At 40.0% G+C, this 21,699-nt stretch overlaps 1 protein-coding gene and 1 pseudogene across 1 annotated transcript in view; both read right to left on the reverse strand.

The window, feature by feature from the left end:
• The window catches only part of VPS13B (vacuolar protein sorting 13 homolog B), a 785,675-nt gene that overhangs the window by 739,883 nt on the left and 24,093 nt on the right, over positions 1-21,699 (reverse strand). The window contains 1 exon segment of the mRNA XM_062188180.1: positions 1,886-2,006. Within this exon segment, the coding sequence (XP_062044164.1) occupies positions 1,886-2,006 (121 nt within the window).
• LOC133758327 (peptidyl-prolyl cis-trans isomerase-like 1) lies at positions 12,104-12,573 on the reverse strand (annotated as a pseudogene).

Consider the following 21,699-nt stretch of genomic DNA (forward strand, 5'->3'; position numbering starts at 1 on the left):
TCAATTGTGCATTTAATCTGCATTGAATATTTTCAATTACTTCTCCCAGGTTGTTTAGTAGAACTGCTTCCTATAGAAAACCATTCCTTTTTGCTGTCAGAACCATGTGTGCTCTGCAACATCTCTAGCTGTGGTTGTCCGAAGACTGAAAATTTGAGTGGGTAGTGTATATGGTATTAACCTGTGAATTGATGGGATTTATGTAACAGCAACCTTTGAAGATACTGTTCTCAATAGCCTCTTAAGGACAAACTGCCTCCAAATTTGAAGCTAGAAAGTCACTAGAACTTTTCTTTTTCCCAAAGATTTATTCATCCATTTAAAAGGTAGAGATACAGAGAGAAGGGGAGAGTGAGAGAGAGATCTTTCATCCACTGGTTTCACTACCCAAATAAACACCATGGTGGAGCTGGGCCAGGCCAAAGCCCAGGAAACAGGAGCTTCTTCTGGGTCTCCTATCTGGGTGCAGAGGCCCAAGTACTTGGGCCATCTCCTGCTGCTTTCCCAGGGACTCGGACTGGCACCCATATGGGATGCCAACACTGCAGGCAAAGGGTTAACCTTCTACACCACAGTGACATTCCTAGAAATAACTTTTAAAAAAGAATGACAACTCATGGCTTTTTAGATTTTTGGTACATATGTCAAGAATTATGTACAAATTGAAATGTGTGTACTGATTCTCAACACCAATAAAATCTCAATTATAGACAAAAAAAAGAAAAAGGGAATCAGAGACACATAGAGATCAATACTTCTGTACTATGAACTAGTATAGGAAGTTCTGAGGAATAAAGAGATTATAAGGACTAGCCCGATATTTGGAGGAGTAAAAGGTTGCTTTAATATTACTTCTGAAATAAGTATAAGCTACAGGTTTAATTTACAATGTAATTTAATTCCCCAGGAATTTTTCCCAAGGAGTTAGTAAGTTAAAAAAAAAAAAAAGAAGAAAAGAAAAAAAAAAAAAAACAACTTGAAAATTCTGGAACTGTAACAGTACTCTAAAGCAGAACTGGAAATACTTTTTTCTGGCACCCTCTCCAGCTTGTAGCAATTAATCTATCCAAAGCCAGACACATTACCAAGGCCTATTAGGTAGAGTTCTGAAGAACACAAAGCAACAGCATACCATCACTGCAGCACTAGCCATCCATGTTCAAATGAACTTTAACTCAGAACATATATTAGAGAAAGCAGGCCCTACGAAATAGTGGACACAACTTTGGCCTCTGACAATAGATGGCACCAGAAGACTGTCAAAAATTAACTGGGTTAAAACCAGCAGAAAGCTTACAAACCTTTAATAAAGAAAATAAGCTTATGACCACGTCTATTACCCCACAAAATAGAAGTAACCAATAAGTAAAATCAAAAGAGAAGCGACTGGTAACTCTAACTGTAAAAAATGTAGTTAATAATGCTTTGGTCACAGAGCCAACAAGTAATGATCATTTTTCCCTTCATTAACTATTTACGAAGGAATTGTTTTTTTGCAAGCCACTGCTGCCCCAAGTGAATAAAAACATCAAAAAATAAAAAAGATAAAATAAAAGGTCTCTCCTAGTTAGAAAATCCTGTGATTCAATTAGTGAATTTTAAAGTTTCCAGATACTCTGAACAATGTAGCATCCTTCGTTTATCAAGATGCAAGGAGAATGAACAGATCTTGAGTCTTGGCTTGGACAGACTGTAAGAAACTCAAAGAACAGCTTACTGCAAAAAAGGATCAAAATCTGAATGAAAGCCATTTGTGAAGGGTCTGGACACACCATGTTCTAAAGCTGCATGACATTAAAGAAGCCTGAAAATGTATATTCTACGAAGGACTAAAACAATGCTCAGTAACAACTGACATGCCTTTATCAATCCCACTGGAAGTTACCTGGTGGTAAATCGGGATCTGTAGGAGCAGCCTGCTGAATTCTTCGGGGTTTTATTGATGATTTTGTGCTCTCATTAACACTGCGGTTGGTGGAATTAGAACCACAGCTTTCATGGTCATCCTGTTTTTATTTTAAAGAAAGAAAAAGCAAAGCATCAATCATATTCAAGAACTAGGAAAAGCTTTATTCCCTATATACAGTTTATGGGTACCCAGGGGAGGTAAAATAGACTATTTTTTTAAGCTCTAAAAAACTACATAGGGGCCAGCCCTGTGGCGTAGCGGGTAAAGCCACCGGATGCAGTGCCAGCATCCCAGACGGGTGCTGGTTCCAGATCCAGTTGCTCCACTTCCAATCCAGCTCTCTGGCTATGACCTGGAGAGCAGTGCAGGATGGCCCAAGCCCTCAGGCCCCTGCACCTGCACGGGAGATCCAGAGGAAGCTCCTGGCTTCAGATTGGTGCAGCTCCAGCCATTGTGGCCAAATGGGGAGTGAACCAGCAGATGAAAGGCTTCTCTATTTCTCTCTCTCTCTCTGCTTCTCCTTCACTCTCTAACTCTTTCAAATAAATAAATAAATCTTTAAAGTCGATATAAACAACTTTCTCAATTTGCATCCTCAAACATCATCTGAAGCAGTTTAAAAATATAAATTCCTCATTTCTTAAGCTGGAATCACAATAAACTACTTGGTAATGCCCTAAGAATAGTTGTGGTTAGAATTAAAAAAAAAAAAAAGGCTATCTGATGCAAGCTTTTAAGCAGTTTGCATATCTGAGTATAAAACAAATGAAAAGGGTCTCAAGTTTTTCCTTTATGTGTTGTTTATATGTTGAATTCCTCACTATTCTGTATCCAAGCTAAATTCTTAGTCATCTTTAAAGATTAATCTTAATCATCCTTACACTCAGACATATGGCTTAAGTGGATTTATTTTCATTTTATTAGAAAGAGAAACACAGAGAATCTTCCATTCACTTATTCACTCCTCAATGCCTGCAAGTCTGGGGTTGTCCAGGTTAAAGTCAGCAGCCTACAACTCTGCCTGAGTCTCCCGTGTGGGAAGTAGAGGCCGAAGTACTTCAGCATCACCTGCTGCTCCCATGATGCATATTAGCAGGAAGCTGGGTTAGAAGCAGAGGAAGAAGGCTCAAACCAGGCACTCAGATATCTTAACTGCTGTGTCAAAACCCACCCCAAAGGTTAAATCAGGTTTTGATATGGATAACATAAATTTAAATCAAACATGTTTTCTGAAATCCATCCCCTTATTTATAAAATGCAAATGAATATACTGTTCCTGTCCTGATTCAACATTTATATAAATGTTCTTATGTCCCAGTTGCTGAATTTACTACACTTAATTAAATACAATGCCTGTTCCCAAGGATTTCCAAATTTATCAAGCACATACATATATAACTAATTCTACAACAGCAGCATATTTTTGGTTTCTTGCTAAGAAATAGGAACACAGTGTCCTTCTATTTGGAAGAACAAGATAAGTTAAGCCTTAAAACCAAGTATATGGTCTCCAGGAGGACACCAAATGTTCAGTGTACCAGGAGGGCCAGAGGCCCTGGAATGTGAAGTCACAGCTGTTTTGCAGTGGCTTGTGCAGTAGCACCTGGGTGTGAGCTTGCAGAGTCAAGGACAAGGAGTGGCTCCCAGACACCAAGCCAATCAGTCTACTCAAGGACAAGAAGATCAAGTCCCTAGAAGAGATCTATCCCTTCTCCATGCCCAATAAAAAATCTGAGATCACTGACTTTTTCCTAGAGGCATCCTTCAAGGTTGAAGTTTATTATTTCAGTGCAAAAGAAGTCCACAGTGGCCAACAGATCAGCTTCGAAGCATATATTGTCGATGGGGACTACAATGATAAAGTCAAACTGGCTACTAAGTGCTCCAAGGAGGTAGTTACCTGCATCCTAGGGCTATCATCCTTGCCACATGTCTCCGCTGTGCCAGTGTATAGAGAGGCTATTAAGAGAACAAGGTGTAAAGTCTCGCACCACGGCTTGCAAGCTGACAGGCCACAGTGGCTCCTGCTGATGCACTCAGCCCCGCTCCCAGAGACTCTGGCATGCACTCAGCTCCTAAACCCCAAAAGATGCTGATGGTGGCTGGCATCCACAACTGCTATAACTTAGCCAGGAATAGCACTGCCACATTAAGCAACTCTCCCAAGGCCACCTGGATGATGACCTACAGTTATTTGAAATCTGACGTCTAGAAAAAGACTGTGTCCACCAAGACTCCCCTATCAGGAATTCAATCTGACAGTCTTGTCAAGACCCACACCAAAGTCTCTGTGTAGGGGACCCAAACTCCAACTAGGTTTTTGTACAAAGAAAATAAAATGAATTAAGCCTGTCTAAAAAAACAAAGAGTAGGAATGTTTTAGGTTAAGACTGGAGCCTAAACATGAAGGAAAACCGTAAGCAAAAACAAAATGATATAAATATAAATAGCACATACAAGGAATGATGATTGAGCAAATGAAGTCAGAGTATAAAAATGTTTAATGATAGAACAAAACCAGAAGGTTAAAGACAAGAACCGGTTCAGTAAAAATGGCATAGTAATGCCTATGAAGAAATTCTCAGTCCTCAATCAAGTTGACCTGTTACAGGATTTGATAATTAGAAGGAAGCTGCCACTATAAGGAAGAGAGGTCATAGTTCTAGTAAAGGGACAGGTGTGGGAACAGTAAATGAGTTGCTCAAGAGTGAATGACAAGTTAAAGTGGAATCAGTAAATACAGATTGCTCCTTCAGGGAAACAGGCAATTGAATGAGAAAATAGATGGGGTAGTAATGAAGGAAATGCATCTGGCAACTTACCACCTTTTAAAGAATAAAATAGGGGTAGGCATTGTGGCACAGCAGGTAAAGTTGCCACCTGTGATTCTGGCATCCATATGGGTACTGATTCATGTCCCAGTGCTCCACTTCTGATCAGCTCCCTGTCACCTGCCTGGGAAGAGCAGCAGAGGATGGCCCAAGTGTTTGGGCCCCTGTCACCCATGTGGGAAATACAGATGAAACTCCTGGCTTTGGCCTGGCCCAGTGCTGGCTGTTGTAGCCATCTGGAGAGTGAACCAGTGGACATAAGATCTCTCTCCCTCTGTCTTTTCCTCTAAGTCTGACTTTCAAAATAAATCTTATACAGAACATGTCTGTGACTATAGACTTGTAGTTCAGGCCACCGAAGATTAGAGATGGGACACGGGCACTCCCTTGACTTGCATCCTCTGGTCTGCTTTAACACAAACCAGGAGGAAAAGAAAGCTAGGCATCAGAAGCAATGGGTGGCAGGCCTATTAATGGCTGATCTGTACAGTGATCTGCCCTCAAGGAGACCCAACAGGCCAGTCCACTGCAGTGCTTTCAATGTGGTGAGTCTGGGCTTCAGCAGAAGTCAGCTTGTGAAGAGCCCTGGCAGCTCTGCCAAGAGTTGGATCACTGGAAATGGACCTGCCCTGGACTCGAAGGATGCCCAGGTCAGAGCCACAGATCTTATTGGCTCTAAGCTGAAAAGCCCTTCACTCAGCCCAACTTCCAATGTGACCACTGCAGCTGAGGGGATGGTCAAGTAGGGTCAGCAACATTGCAGGCAGAACTGTGAATTTCTTGTTAGAGATGCCACCTGCCTTTACCTGGCCAGCTCTCCTCCCAGGCCAGCCAAGTCATGAAAGTCAACAGAGTGCCTTCCCCTAGGAGGTTCACACCTCCCTTAGGATATACCCCATGTGAAGAGATAGATAGGTCTGGGCCTCTTAACTTACAAGGCCTAAAGCCCAACAGATTATTATCAAGCCCCTTCTCTCAGCTTCTATCGGCCTCTCAATCAGAAAACTTAATTGTAGCTTAGACAGCACCTTTCTTAGCTCCTCTAATAATGACTCTGTCCTTTGTTCTAGATCCTGTCTAGCGTACTTGGGCCTCATTCCTTTGTAATCATAACCTCTACTCTACCACCAATGGCTCTACTCCCAACCTGTGTGTACTGATGGTCCTCTTCCCCACTTAATGCTGTCTAATTGTTCAAACCTGGTAAATGCCACTCTTAGGATCATTGGTTACTATCCTCACCCTGTCTTTTATGACCTTGTCTAAATATGATCAGAGTCGGCAAACTTGGAAGGCTTCCATAGCCTTGGCAACTCATGACGACAGCTTAGGGTGGTTACTGGCGCCATAAACTAGAGTGTCAATTTGTTGGGTCAACAACAGGAGTCACTGTGCACTTGCTCCTCATGTGGGATCTCTGTCCTTAATGTGCTGTACATTTTGATTTGATGCTATAACTAGTACTCAAACAGTATGTTTCACTTTGTGTGTCTATGTGGGTGCAAACTGTTGAAACCTTTATACTAAATTGATCTTCTGTATATAAAGAGAATTGAAAATGAATCTTGATGCAAATGGAAGGGGAGAGGGAGCGGGAGAGGGGAGGGTTGCAGGTGGGAGGGAAGTTATGGGAGGGGGAAGCCATTGTAATCCATAGCTGTACACTGGAAATTTATATTCATTAAATAAAAGTTTAAAAATAAATAAATATAATACCATATTTATGCTGGAAAAAAGATGGAGATGTGGAATGGGAGCACAATCATACCTACACAAAGGGTAACTAACAGTGCACTGTGCACCACTAAATCCATTAATCAATAACACCACTTTATAATATTTATAACGAAGTCAAATTTAGTTTTTATATTAGAGCAAATAAAAAGAATATTAAATTTCCCAATCTGATACTACAGGCTAGTAAGAACCATGATAAAACCCAATTAAATACCAAAAATTCTATCCAGCACCATATTACAAAATAAACAATAAAAGGTGAAATCTCATACTGCATATGGCTTCAGATGCTGTGATACACTGGGGGGGGGGGGGACTTGAAACTCGATACAAGCAAAAAGTAAAACATTTAATATCATAAACAAAGAAATTTTTCACATGAACTTATGTTCATTTTAAGTTATTGCAAAACAAACATCAGAGTTTCATTCCACAAAACAATTTCATTATTCAATCTTTTGATTATATTTTCTGTTATTTGAGGAATGAGATAGTTTTTAAGTATTAAAGGACTACTACTGTGAATAAAAACTTTACTGTAATTACTTCTAGTTGAACTTATTTCCATAGAAATATCTGTAGTCATACCCTTCTGCACATTAACATTAAAAGCACACTATTAATTTTTAAAACATGTGGTTGCTTTGCTCAAAAGTCCAGAAGTAAAACATGTTCATTAAAGACATGTGAAAAAGTTCCAAGTGAACTGCCAAAACTAGCATAATTATGAAAGCATTTGACACTGAAACCAACTGAAATCACATACTGTATATAGATTACAGTGATGTCATAATAAACATTCCAGCCAAAATGCACTGAAACTACAGCAGTCTAATAAATCTGGCATACATAAGATGACAAACATTTTACAGCAAAAGAAGGAATATGTTATTTTTATTTTTTAAAAGTTATTACCAGCAAAAAAGGGTAAGGTAGACTAAATATGAGTTTTCAAGTAAAAAAAAAAAAGTAAATAAAGCTTCTTCTACAACCTACACATTTTTATTATTCCAAAGAAAATATTTTGAAATTATTTGCTGAAACAAAATTTATAATAAACCTGAAATTCTGGTATAGTTACAAAATCAGCATTATTTAGGGTACTCATAAGAATATACACCGGCCGGTGCCGCAGCTCACTAGGCTAATTTTCCGCCTTGCGGCGCCGGCACACTGGGTTCTAGTCCCGGTTGGGGCACTGGATTCTGTCCCGGTTGCCCCTCTTCCAGGCCAGCTCTCTGCTGTGGCCAGGGAGTGCAGTGGAGGATGGCCCAAGTGCTTGGGCCCTGCACCCCATGGGAGACCAGGAGAAGCACCTGGCTCCTGCCATCAGATCAGCACGGTGTGACGGCCGCAGTGCGCCTGCCGCGGCGGCCATTGGAGGGTGAACCAACAGCAAAGGAAGACCTTTCTCTCTGCCTGTCTCTCTCACTGTCCACTCTTCCTGTCAAAAAAAAAAAAAAAAAAAGAATATACACCAACAAATAAAAAATGTGTAAACCTTTCTTAATCAGTTGAGAAATTACTACCACATATATTTACCAAAAAATTCTTTTGATATGAATTTGTTTTCATTTAATTACATTTTAATTCTATCCATCACAAGTAAGCTTCAATTCAAATCCTGTCCAGCGTTGTGATATAGTGGATAAAGCCACCACACGCAGCACCGGCACCATATGGGTGCCGGTTCAGGTCCCAGCTGCTCCACTTCCGATCCAGCTCCCTGCTAATATGCCTGGGAGAGCAGTAGAGGATGGCCCAAGTGGTTGGGCCCCTGCATCCATGTGGGAGACCCAGAAGAAGCCCCTGGCTCCTGGTTTCAGATCAGCCCAGCTCTGGCCAGCTGTCACAGCCATTTGAGGAGTGAACCCGCAGATGAAGGTATCTCTCCCCTCCCTCCCTCTCTCTGTCTCTCTAACTCTGCCTTTCAGATAAATAAATATTTTTTAAAATAAAGTAAAACAAGATTATAATATTTACCACTTAAACTAGAATTACTTATATCATTAGTTTTGAGTTCATCTTCTGCTTTCAGCCAGCAGGTACCATTTTGGACTATTATACATTTTTTCCTTCATTCAATTACTAAGAAAAGAAACCCTGTTCTCAAATATACTAGTTAAAATATTTTGAGATAATTTTAACCTCAACACATTACAGTTGTATCTTTCTTATTTAAGTTGCAATTTTTCCAAAATTTCTGGCAAGTATATTTCATGGCAAAAGAATGTTTTCTCTTGGGGACCACATAGCTATTTCTGAAAATACTGCCCTTTGCTCCTCATGAAACAAGCAAGAATGTCATTTCCTTACAAAAGTTCCTAACAGAAGGAAAATGTGACAAACACTGTATGTAAATAGATCCGCTACTTTCATACTGACAGACCATGGGTTCATGTTGCATGCTTTTCCCCTCAGCCCTTATAGGGCTCATCTACTAAAACTTAAAAACCATCAACTCCAGATTTACAACACTGTGAATAAGACAGAGGACAAAACTTAAAACAAGTAGCTGAAACATTCCACCTCCTTGTTTAAAAACAGAGCAATAGGTTAAGATACAAAAAAGAACTGAAGAATGAAAAACTGAATGATGAAAGTAAGAGTACCTTACCCTCTTCAAACTTCTGGCAACAAACTTGGCAAGCAGAAAGGACTAAGACTCTTCTAGCAGCTTTGGCCACTAAAAAGACTGCTGAAACAGTCAAATGGGGCTTGGAAATGAACTCTTATGAGGCTCTAAGGGAATATTCACCTCTATCCTCTCCATTAGCAAGTATAGAGGCAACTGTCAGATGCCATCGAGAATATAAGTAACATCACACTTTGAAAAGTCAAAGAGGCAAATGTACTCACTCAGAAGTATGCTTTGAGAACATGAAAAGCGAAAGTGAAGACATTAACTACCCTAAGAGTAATGTTAATAAACTTAATGTTAGTTGTTCCTATGGTATGACTGCACCCCTAAACTTTCATATGTTGAAAACTTAATCCCCCAAATCATAAGAAAATGGTATTTAAAGATGAACCCTTTGAGAGGTAATAGTAGATGAAGTCATGAAGGGCCCCCCACCCCACCAATGGCATGAGTGGCTTTATAAAAAGAGACCTGCACTAGCATATTTGCTTTGCCTCACCATGTGATGATGCTCTCTGTAGCAGACAGCAAAAAAGGTGCTCCGCTGATGCCAAGCAGATGATGGTGCTAAGCTCTTGGAATTCCCTGACACAAGAAGCATGAGCCAAATAAACTTCTATTCTTTATAAATTACCAGGCATTGGGTATTTTGTTTGAGCAACAGAAAACAAAGATAGTTATTCAAGCATGCTTAAATGAAGGAGGAATGTGCAGCACCAATCTCTTTACCTGTCAACTATAGCCTAGAGAAAACATTACTTCTATCTTCTCTCTCATCAAGAGTGGGGAGGAGTTATGATAGGCTGACAGAGCTGCCTCTCCTTTGCAGTTCTTTCACCTGATCATCTCAAAAGGAGGAATAATTAAAATCTTACTGAACCAAAGCTGAACGTTCATCAGGTCACATTTTAATAATAGAGATCACTAGGTGCTAGTACTATGTATGCTGCAGTAGGTTAAGCCAACAACTGCAAAGCCAGCATCCCTCACATCACGGTTCTGGTCAATGTCTTGACTGCTCTGCTTCCAGTGCAGCTTCCTGCTAATATGCCAAGAAAGGCAGCAGAAGATGTCCAAGTGTTTGGGCTCTTACCATCCATATGAGAGACCCAGAAAGAGTTCCCCACTTTGGGCTGGCCCTGACCTGGCTTTTGCCAGCATTTGAGGATGAACCAGAAGGAAGATCTTTAAAAAAAAAAAAAAAAAAAAAGATTTGTTGATTTGAAAGGCAGAGTTACAGAGAGAGAGACAGCAAAGAGAGATCTTCCACCCACTTGTTCTCTCTACAAATGGCTGAAAAAAGCCAAGACTGAGCAAGGCCAAAGCCAAGAGCCAGGAATTCCATCTGAATCTCACATACAGGTGCAGGGATCCAAACATTGGGGCCATCTTCCACTGCTTTCCCAGGTGCATCAGCAGGGAGCTGAATTGAAAGTAAAGCAACAGGGATTGCAACTGATATCCACATGGGATGTCAGTGTTGCAGGTGGCAGCTTAACTTGCTATGACATACTGCCAGCCCAAGATCTTCCTTTTTCTGTCACTCTGCCTTTCAAGTAAATAAATCTAAAAAAAAAAAGGGGGGGGGGGGAGACAAATGGTAGAGTCCAGAACATCAGTCCAAGAAATTTAACCATTATTTTATATATTGACAAGTCAATGAAATTTATGAATACAATTACAAGATGGATTTCTTCCTTCAGTGATAAGAATTTTCTTCTTATATGACAATAAGTGAAGCAGATATCAAAAATTAGTAATTATAAAAGTTTAGAAATTAAATGACAAGGGAAGCTGTAATTAAGTATTTTTTTTGAAATGTTAGCACCTGAAATTCAACAACACAAATTCTGCAACTGATTCAACTCCTTTCCCCTACTTCCTCATCCCCCTCTCCCCAAAACATCCCCATATCCTTTATGCTGTAATTCAATCAACACTACCACCTTCTTAGTTTCAAGAAAGTGGAACATGATCTTACTTTTGTATCTGATCTAGCTGGAAAATTATTCTAGTGAGTTTTGCAAATTTTAGGGTAGAAAAATTAATGCCTAACCATGAATCTTTTTTTTCCCCAACCATCAATGGCATTTATTTTGTAAGTTTATACGTATTATATAGGTATTAACTTCCTTGTCCCTAGTCCTTCCCTCAAAATCCAAAAACATTTTTTAAGAAAACAAAACAATGTATAAAAAAAAAACTTCATCTAATTTCTTTAAAGTCTTACGTTAAAAAAAAAAAAAAACTTAGGAGCTTCTTTATCAAAGAACTGCTTTTTAAGGAAAATTCAGTCTGGCCTTGTGCTCACTATAGATTTTTATTCCTTCTTGGGGAAAAAAGTGGTCAATGTTTCTTCCTTTTAATAAAATCACTTCTTAATTATTACTTATTATCATTCCTCACTTGACACCTTCTTAGAAACTTGATAGTTGGATGCATTTTTCATTTGGCAAAAATTCTAAGTGTCAGGAACAACAGTGTTGATTTCTGGCTTTGGGAGGGAAAACAGAGATAGATGCATATATTCCCTACAAATGCAGAGTGAAGAAGGCTGAGAGACAGGACTTGGTTTTGAATTTTGTGGCTGTCAGCCATCAAATGACTACAGTGTGGGCCAGAATATAAATCTCCCAGGAAGAAGTTTGGTCAGGCACTCAGAAGTGAGTCTGATTCGTTTTGTTCTGAGTGGGTCAGAGCATAAGAAAGTACAGTCACTCCCAGCAAGCAGGAGCCTGTGAGTAAATGTAGACTGGAATTTATGCAAAGGCCCTGTCAGCTCAGGTGTTGGGAAGGATAAAGAAGAGCATCATCCTGCCAGAGTGCATTTCTATCCCTAACTCAGCCAGGATGCCGAGCTTCCCTAACTTCATGATACATAAGGCCAAAATGAGGTATATAGTTGTGCGTCATTCTAGGTCATGTGGAAGCTGGTGGGTACAGGCCCTCCCTGAAGACCTGGGTGTGCCCAGAAAGGCAGAGAATCTATCCAGAAGAGTGTGCCTTAATGATTTTCACATCATCCACAGGGTGGTCCTGGAAATTGGTTGCCACCATTCCTACTCAATCCACCAACCCTGACATACTTGGCCAAACACAGTGTGTCTGCCATCAATCCACTGGATGAGACTGAAAGTCACAAAGAACTGGCGGCTGTTGCTCTCTAGTCCTGCATTGGCCACTGTGAGAATCCAGCACCACTGAATTTCCAGTCTGGATGAAGTTCCCCTTCAAACTGTTTACTATAGATCGATGTACCACCTCACTGAGTCACCTCAGTCTTTGCAGATTCTGTGGAATTTGGTGCCACTGTGGTAACCTCAAGGAGCCAACTCAGCAAAGTTCTTATGGGTTTTTGGAGCATGCTTCCAGTATAGATCCAGCACAGTGTTGCCCATAGTGGTCTCCAAGTAAATGCTGGGTGGCTAACAGGAGTTTGGGGGAATCGCCATCATTGGTAAACCTGGCAGAATCCTTTTCTACCTGACCATGAGTCATTTAGGATGACAATACTCACTAAGCTCCAGACTACAAGAAAAGACTAATTGAATTTTTTAAGAAATTTTTAAAAAAGGATCCTTTCCATTTTTTGTCCTGATTTTTATTTGAGAGGCAAAGAGACAGACAGCCAGCCAGCATCTAGTGGTTCACTCTCAAAAATGTCAGAAGCCAGAAGCCAAATCCAACTCTCCCAGATGAATGGCAGAGAATCAACCACTTGAGCCATCACCTGCTATCTCTCAGGACATTCACTAGCAGGAAGCTAGAATCAGGAGCAGAGCCAGAACTCGAACACAGGCATTCCAAATGAAGACCTAAGTTTTAAAGTAAAATAATGGATGTAATTTTAGACATCTGGGTTTCCAGTAAAAGCACATCATAAGAACATTTACATCCATATGGCAGCCAAAGGTGTACTAGTAGAGATTAAAACAAAGATCAGCTACATAAAGACTTCAGACTTATTTAAATAAAAGTGATAACTGAAGCAATAACAAAGAAAGATTTATGCTTCTGATAGTATGGCAGACGGGATACACAGAAACACTGAAAGCAGGGTTGAGGGAGTATGGGGGACAAGAAATGCAGTAACCAATTTAAAAAGAAGAAAATTTCAGCCAAGTTCAAAACACTGAATCAAACTGAAGACATCATACGCTTATTTTCAAGATGCAAAACTCAGAAGAGGCAGGCAAGGAATAAGCAGGACTCAAATTGGTCACTTATGGTAGACTATTACCAGTATCAACCCTTGATATAGAGTAAAGCCCCAATTTCCAAAAGGAGGGTAAAAAGTACTATTGCCAACTGCTGCCAACAACATATCATGAAGCCATATAAAAAGGATGTTGGAAGCAAACAACCCTTATAAAAAAAGAATTGAGCAAAGCCTGGTATACACACATCCCTTATCAGAGTACCTAGATTCAAATCACAGCTCTTCTCCTCATTCCAACTTCTGTTTAACGCATACCCTGAGAGGCAGAAGGTAATGGCCCAAGTACTTAAGTCACTGCTAAGCCACATGGGAGGCCTGGATTGAATTTCCAGTTCCCAGGCATTTGAGGAGTGAACCAATGGATGGGAGCTCTGTCTGCCCACCCGCCTTTCAAGCAAAACTGAGATAAGCAGCTCCATTTAATCACCAGATATCAACACTGCAAGAGCCCAGAATTACCAAGAGATAGAGAAGGAAAAGGAGAGAAGGAGAGGGAGGGGAAGGGAGAGGAGAGAAAGAGAGAAAGAAAGAGATTCCATCCACTGGTTCACTCCTCAAATGGCTACAACAGCCAAAGCTGAGCCAGCTCTAAGCCAGGAGCCAGGAGCTTCTTCCTGGTCTCCCACTGTGGGTGCTGGGGCCCAAGCATTTGAGTCATCTTCCACTGCTTTCCCAGGCGCACTAACAGGGAGCTCAGTAAGAAGTGGAGCAGCTGACACAGATGAACCAGAATCCGTGTAAGATGCAGTATCACAGGGGGCAGCTTTACTTGCTACTTGCTTTACATCACAGCACCGGCCCCTAACAAAAAGGATTTGAAAAATAACAGTAAGCAGTACACTGAACACTTGTGAAAGGTCAGAAAAGGAAGCAACTGTTTCTATATTTCTAATATTCTTTCATCTTTGAAGTTTTGGGTCATCTTTCTCTCATTGCACTCCTTGTTATCTCTTTTTAATAAAGTAGATAGAGCTATTATTAGAAAAGGCTTGCAAATAAGATAAAAGAATAATTACCCTGTGGCCAGCGTTGTAATATAGCAGGTAAAGCTACCACCTGTAATGCCAGCATTACATATGCACACTGGTTCTTGCCCCAGCTGATCCTCTTCCAATCCAGTCCCTGCTAATAGCCTGGAAAAAGCAGCAGAAGATGTCCCGTGTTTGGGTCCCTGCCACCCACGTAGGAGACCCGGAGAAGCTCTCGTTTTTGGCCTGGCCCAGCACTGACCATTGTGGCCATCTGGGGAGTGAATCAGCAGATGGAAGATCTCAATCTCTCCCTCTCTGTAACTCTTTCAAATAAATGAATAAATCTTTAAAAAAGAATTACCCCCCATGGTTAAATACAAACATCAGAATTTTTAAGCCAAGAAAGTAATAAAGACTTTTCAAAGAAGTCAAAGTTGAAAGAATTTATAGAAAGAAACAAATTAAAATAAATTCTTCAAGCTGAAATAAAATGCTGTAGATGAAACCTTTGATCTCATAAAGAGTATCAGAAATGCCAATTATATGGGTAAATGTAACAGATTTTTTTAAATTATTTAATTTTATTTATTTCTTTGACAGAGCTAGACAGTGAGAGAGAGAGACAGAGAGAAAGAAACCAGGAGCCAGGTGCTTCCTCCTGGTCTCCCATGTGGGTGCAGGGGCCCAAGCACCTGGGCCATCCTCCACAGCCTTCCCAGGTCACAGCAGAGAGCTGGACTGGAAGAGGAGCAACCGGGACTAGAACCCGGTGCCCATATGGGGTGCTGGCACCGCAGGCAGAGGATCAACAAAGTGAGCCACAGAGCCGGCCCAAATTATTTAATTTTCATTTCATCTGAAAAGCTGAGAGACAGAGACAGAAAAAGAAGACCTTATATCTCTTAGTTCACTGCCCCAAATACCAGCACAGGGCAAAGCTGAAGCCAGGAGTCGAACTCAATCCCAGTATTCCATGGGGTGGCAGGGACTCAAGTACTTGAGCCATTATCTGCTGCCTCTCGGTGTGCACATTAGCTGGTAACGGGACTGGAAGCACTGATATGGAATGTGGGTATTCCAACCAGCATCTCAACTACTGTACCAAAAACATGCCCCCATTTTCAACTTCTTAAAAAATGACTATTTAAACTAGTAATAATGGCTGGCGCCACGGCTCAATAGGCTAATCCTCTGCCTGTGGCGCCGGCACCCCAAGTTCTAGTCCCAGCCGGGGCACCAGATTCTGTCCTGCTTGCCCCTCTTCCAGTCCAGCTCTCTGCTGTGGCCCGGGAGTGCAGTGGAGGATGGCCCAGGTCCTTGGGCCCTGCACCTGCATGGGAGACCAGGAGAAGCACCTGGCTCCTGGCTTCAGATCAGTGCGGTACGCTGGCCGCAGCATGCCAGCCGTGGCAGCCATTGGAGGGTGAACCAACGGAAAAGGAAGACCTTTCTCTCTGTCTCTCTTTCTTTCTTTCTCTCTCTGTCCACTCTGCCTGTCAAAAAAAAGATAATAAAGTAGTAATAATAATACATTGTGAGTTTATAACATAAATAGAAGAGTTAAGACAGTATCAACATAAAATTATGGCAAAAGATAAACAGAAGTGTATACTAATATAAAGGATAACACCTACATTATTCACAAAATGATATAATATTATTTGAAAGTCGATAGCAATAAATTTAACATGCATTCTGTCATTCCTAAAATAACCATTAGAAAAATAAAGGGATTTAGCTATTAAAGTAATAACAAAAACAAAATGAAATGTCAAAATACAGAAGTCACCCAAAAACCCAGGATATACGTTACAAGACCCCCAGTGGATATCTCAGACTTTAGTACCAATACCTGTACGTAGCATGTTTTTTCTTACACAGACTTACTTATGGTAAAATTATATTAGACAAATAATATTAACAATAATGAGATAGCAATTTACTATAATTTCCAGCATCACTACTATTATATTTTGGGGCCATTATTAAGTAGTAATAAGGGTCACATGAACACAAGCACTGTGATACCAACAACTGTCAACTGATAACTGAGACAAATGTTACTAAATGACTAATGGGCAGACAGCACATACAGTTGGGAACACACCAGACAAAGGTATCATGACCAGCGTGAAACAGAGTAGGATGGCACAAAATTCCATCATGCTACTTAGGACTGCACAATTTAAAATTTATGAATTGTTTATTTCCAGAATTTTCCACTTAATATTACAGACCTTGGTTGACCTTGAGTAACTGAACCACAGAAAGGAAAAGATAACTACTGTGTACTTAATTCAGAGGAAAGTAGGAAAAGAAAAAAGGGGAAAAATCATATAGGAAATAGAAAACAAAAGACATCAGACTTAATCATATTTTAAAAATCACATGAAATGTAAGCAACCTATAACACTTCAATAGAAATTGTCAGACCAGGGCCCAGTGCTGTGGTGCAGCAGGTTAAAGCACCAGCCTGCAGTGCTGGCATACCATATGGGCACTGGTTTGAGTTCTGGCTGCTCCACTTCTGATCTAGCTTCCTGCTAATGGGCATGGAAAAGTAGGGGAGGATGGTTCAAGTCCTTGGGCCCTTGCACCCACATGGGAGACCCAGAAGAAGCTCCTAGATCCTGGCTTCGGATTGGCTCAGTGCCGGCTGTTGCAGCCTACTGGGGAGTGAACCAGCAGAAGGAAGATCTGATTTCTCTCTGTCTCTGCCTCTACCTCTTTCTGTAACTCTTTTCTTCCAAATAAATAAAATAAATCTTTACAAAATGGAAATTTTCAAACTAGTAACACCCAAATATAGTTTGACTATAGAAAACTCAGTTTAGATAACTCAGTACAGTTTCTAAATGCTAGACATGTAAAGTTTCAAAAAGAGCAAAATGAACAAGTTCAAGAAAAAACAAAATCAGCAGCATCTATCTAGTCATCCAAACAGAAGTCAAAGAACTGTGACATGTGAAGAGTTAGAAGAGAAGCTATGGAGTCCATGCACCATACACAAACAAAGCGACAATCTACATTCCTTGTTACCTTTAGTGTCCAGTAACAATTTGAATGGCATAAAATAGGGAAAAGGAAACTTGAAACCAGCGAGCCTGTAAAAACTCAAAGTAGGATTTTCTTCTGTTTGCAGTACTTAAACACATAAATTATAGTGTCGAAGCATTAAACACTCTAATTCAGGGTGTACTTGCACTTCTACTACAACCCCATATTTTCATTCATTGATAACATTCTTAGAAAGTCCCTCATGAAACTAAAGTTTTCCTTAGTTCTCTCCATCCAAATGTTTCTTCTTCCTTAGAAGAGCCATGAGAGAATAAAAATAAATATGCCTTTTTCAATTCAAACTGGAAAAAGTCTTTTCAAAAATACAAAAAAAGAACTCCAAAAACTTGTGGCAAAAAAAAAAAAAATTGAAATTTCCTCAGTAAATAAAAGAAAAAATTTTCACTTAACTACTTTATGTAATTTGGTTTTTATGTGCAATAAATTTTAGGCTTAATACAAAGCACAAAACAAAAAGATATTTTGATTTAAATTAAAACGTGTATCTGCTTAGTGCTTAAATCAGTTAGTTACTGATATACTATGGTTGTATCATAGAGCCTTAAGATTTTCTACATATCAAAAATTATGATGCAGGGGCAGGCTTTTGGTGCAGTGGTGAAGACACTGCTTGAGGGGCCAGCATTGTGGCACCGAGGGTTAAACTACCACCTACAATGCCAGCATCCCATTAGGATGCCAGCTGGAGTTCTTGACTGCTCCACTTCTGATTCAGCTCCCTGCTGATGTGCCTGGGAAGGCAGCAAAAAAAAGGTCCAAGTTCTTAGGCTCCTGCACCCACATGGAAAACCGGGATGAGACTCCTGGCTTAAGCTTGGCCCCAACCTGGCTATTGAGGCCATTTGGAGAGTGAACCATTGGATGAAAGATCTCTGTGTCTCTACATCTCTCTCTCTAACTTTTTCAAATAAATAAATAAGTCTTAAAAACAATTTTTTAAAATTATAAAATAGTTATATTCATATCCTGAAAGATCAGAGTATTATCTTTCATATTACAAAAGAAAACAACATTGTTATTGTGTCAAACTATAGAGTTGCAATTTTGTTGGTTCCAGAGTTCCATGCCTGGTTCTTTGCCTACAAACCTACAAACTACTTGGTGAGCAAATGAGGAAACTGATCTACAAAAAAATTACTCTACCAGTGGTCAAACATTTTCATCTCAGAACTTCTTTCTCTATTAAAAATTACTGAGAATTACATAAACATTTTAGATTTGTGTGCTATATACCCAAATTTACCATATTAGAAATAAAAAAGTAGAAAAAATCATAACATAGTGATATTTGTATATACATTTTATAATTTTAAAATAAGCCATTTTTTCCTCCATGATGCCTGAGGTGATACTACCATTTTTTTTTAAATTTATTTATTTGAAACGCAGTTATAGAAAGAGACAAAGACATCTTCCATCCACTGGTTTGTTCTCCAAATGGCCACAATGCCTAAGAATGAGTTATGCCAAAGCCAGGAGCCTGTAACTCCATCTGGGTCTCCCATGTGGGTGAAAGAGTCCAAGCACTTGGGTAATCTTTTTCTGTTTTCTCAGGCACATAAGCAGGGAGCTGTATAGGAAGAGGAGCAGCTGGTACATGAACTAGCGCCCATATGGGACACTGGCATGTGGCACCTTAACAAGCTGCATCACAAGACTGGCTGCAAGTAAGTGGAAATTTAAAAATAAATGACAAGTGTTCACTGGATTTTGCAGCAATGACATTATTAAATGACCTATACCAAAATGCTTAAAACAGCATTGTAGAGGCACAGTAAAGAGAGGCATAACACCAACTTGTAAATTTAAAACAGGTAGAGAGCATATAGGTTGGAAACAAAGAAATCAAATGGATCTATTATAGATGTTTTTATTATCTATGTCAGAAATCTAAAGGATCTACCACAAAAACATCTCTTAGAATTATTGTTAAGCAAGCTCATAGGACACAAGATCAATGCACAAAAACCAGCTATACCTTAATAACCTAATACCAAACTAAAATTATTGACTTTACGTATTTATAACTGCTCCAAAAATAAAGTATTTAAAAAGTACGTATATGCTGAAAACACAAAACATTGATGAAAGAAATCAAACAACATAATTGGAGAGGCATACGGTGTTCAAAGACTGGCAGATTCAACATGAGAGGTCTTCCAAAATTCATAGAAAATTCATTTATGTAAAATCTATGCTTGAATTACCAAAAATGCATCAAAATATTTCAATAAACTTTCTCAAGTTCTTTTTTTTTTTTTTTTTTTTGACAGGCAGAGTGGACAGTGAGAGAGAGAGACAGAGAGAAAGGTCTTCCTTTTTGCCGTTGGTTCACCCTCCAATGGCCGCTGCGGCTGGTGCACCGCGCTGATCCGAAGGCAGGAGCCAGGTGCTTCTCCTGGTCTCCCATGCGGGTGCAGGACCCAAGGACCTGGGCCATCCTCCACTGGACTCCCAGGCCACAGCAGAAAGCTGGACTGGAAGAGGGGCAACCGGGACAGAATCTGGTGCCCCGACCGGGACTAGCGCTCGGGGTGCCGGTGCCACAGGCGGAGGATTAGCCTATTGAGCCACGGCGCCGGCCTCTCGAGTACTTTCTTAGCAAAGATGCCAATTCCCCTGCCTTCATCTAAACATTTAAGGCAACCCCTACTAAGATAATCTTAAAGGACGGTTCCAAAAATTAACAAGAGTTATAAACCAAATAAAGAAATGAGACAGGGTTGATGTTGTGGCGTAGTAGGTTAAGTCTAGGGGCCCAAGCACTTAGACTATCTTCCATTGCTTTCCCAGGCACATTAGCAGAGAGCTGGATCACAAAAGAAGCAACCTGGACACAAACTGGCACTCATATGGGATGCTGGCATTGCAGGCAGTGACTTAACCCACTATGCCACAACTGTGGACCCAGCTGCTGAAATAAATTTTATAAACAAAATAAGGTAAGTTCATTTTGGTACAAAAATTTTTGAAATCCACGCATATAAGGGATCTTCAGAAGGTTCTTGGAAAATGAATATTATGGAAAAAATGCAAATTTCAAAATTTTGCAATAAAATAATTTTATCTTTTAATTGCATTTTTTCTATGAACTTTTTGAAGTATCCTCATTTTGCTACATTATTTGATTTTGTTTTAAAGGTTTAGATACTTATATTTATTAGGCAGTGTGTAGGGGTGGGGGGAGAGAATGAATCTCACATCCATTGGTTTATTCCCCAAATGCCCACAACAATCAGGACTGGGCCAGGCTGAAGCCAGGAGCTGGGACCTCAATCCTAGTGTCTCACATGGGTGGCAGGGACTCTACTACTTGAGCCATCACTTATTTCCTCCCAGAGTGTGCATTACCAGGAAGCAGGTGCAGAACCAAGTCTCAAATCCAGGAACTCGGATATGGGATCTGAGCACCCCAATGAGTGTCTTAACTGCTCTACCAAACACCCTCCCATTACTTGGTTTTGATTTGAACAACTTCACTCTTCTGTCTGAATCCAATACTAGGGCAGACTCTAAAATTTTATAGCTACTTTTGGTTCCACCTTTGCAGAATCCTCCATCTTCTTTGCACAAAAGGTCAGAAGCCCTACTTACCAACCTTATTTTATCATACCAATTACAACACCAGAAACAAGAACTCACACTCAAGGTCTGAAGTTTATAGGTAACAGATATGGTCATTGCCTTGGAATTACTTAGCCACACACTTCAACTAAGACATTCATTCAACCAGATCGTAAACATATGAAACTAAAGTTATAAAGTTTATTAACAATTATGTAGTCTGAGTTCTTTCACAGGTGTATGTGCCAGACTACTCATCTCCTTCGCAACATATAGGGGTTTTCCCAGCGGAAGCAAACACATTAGCCATAATTTATAGGAAACATTTATTTCCTAGTTTTGAGAAAAGGAAGCTATACACTGAATACGGACTACGTTATCATCACATTCATTATTAACCAACAGCAGTGGAAAGGAAAGAACCAATAAAAGTAAAATAAATTCCACAGCCTACATCAGCATATCTGAGCCCCTTCTGATAATAAATCAAATGAACCCAACCTTCTTTAAGAAGCTTAAATGTCCTTTTTTTTTAAGCCATGAAAACATTGTAAATTGCCCCACCAATACTTCTAGCAAAGTAGGGCTGTAACACAGCTTCACTATTCAAGCTTCTCTATTCTTTTTTAGAGAAGGCAGCGAAGGATTTTCATAGCAACTAAGATGCAAGGAAAGAATGCAGGCAAAATTGTCCTTTAACTTTAGGCATTAACTAGGGTTTAAAAGTATATACATTAACAAAAATCTTA

The sequence above is a fragment of the Lepus europaeus genome, chromosome 4, assembly GCF_033115175.1.
Source record: "Lepus europaeus isolate LE1 chromosome 4, mLepTim1.pri, whole genome shotgun sequence".
Lineage (NCBI taxonomy): Eukaryota > Metazoa > Chordata > Mammalia > Lagomorpha > Leporidae > Lepus > Lepus europaeus.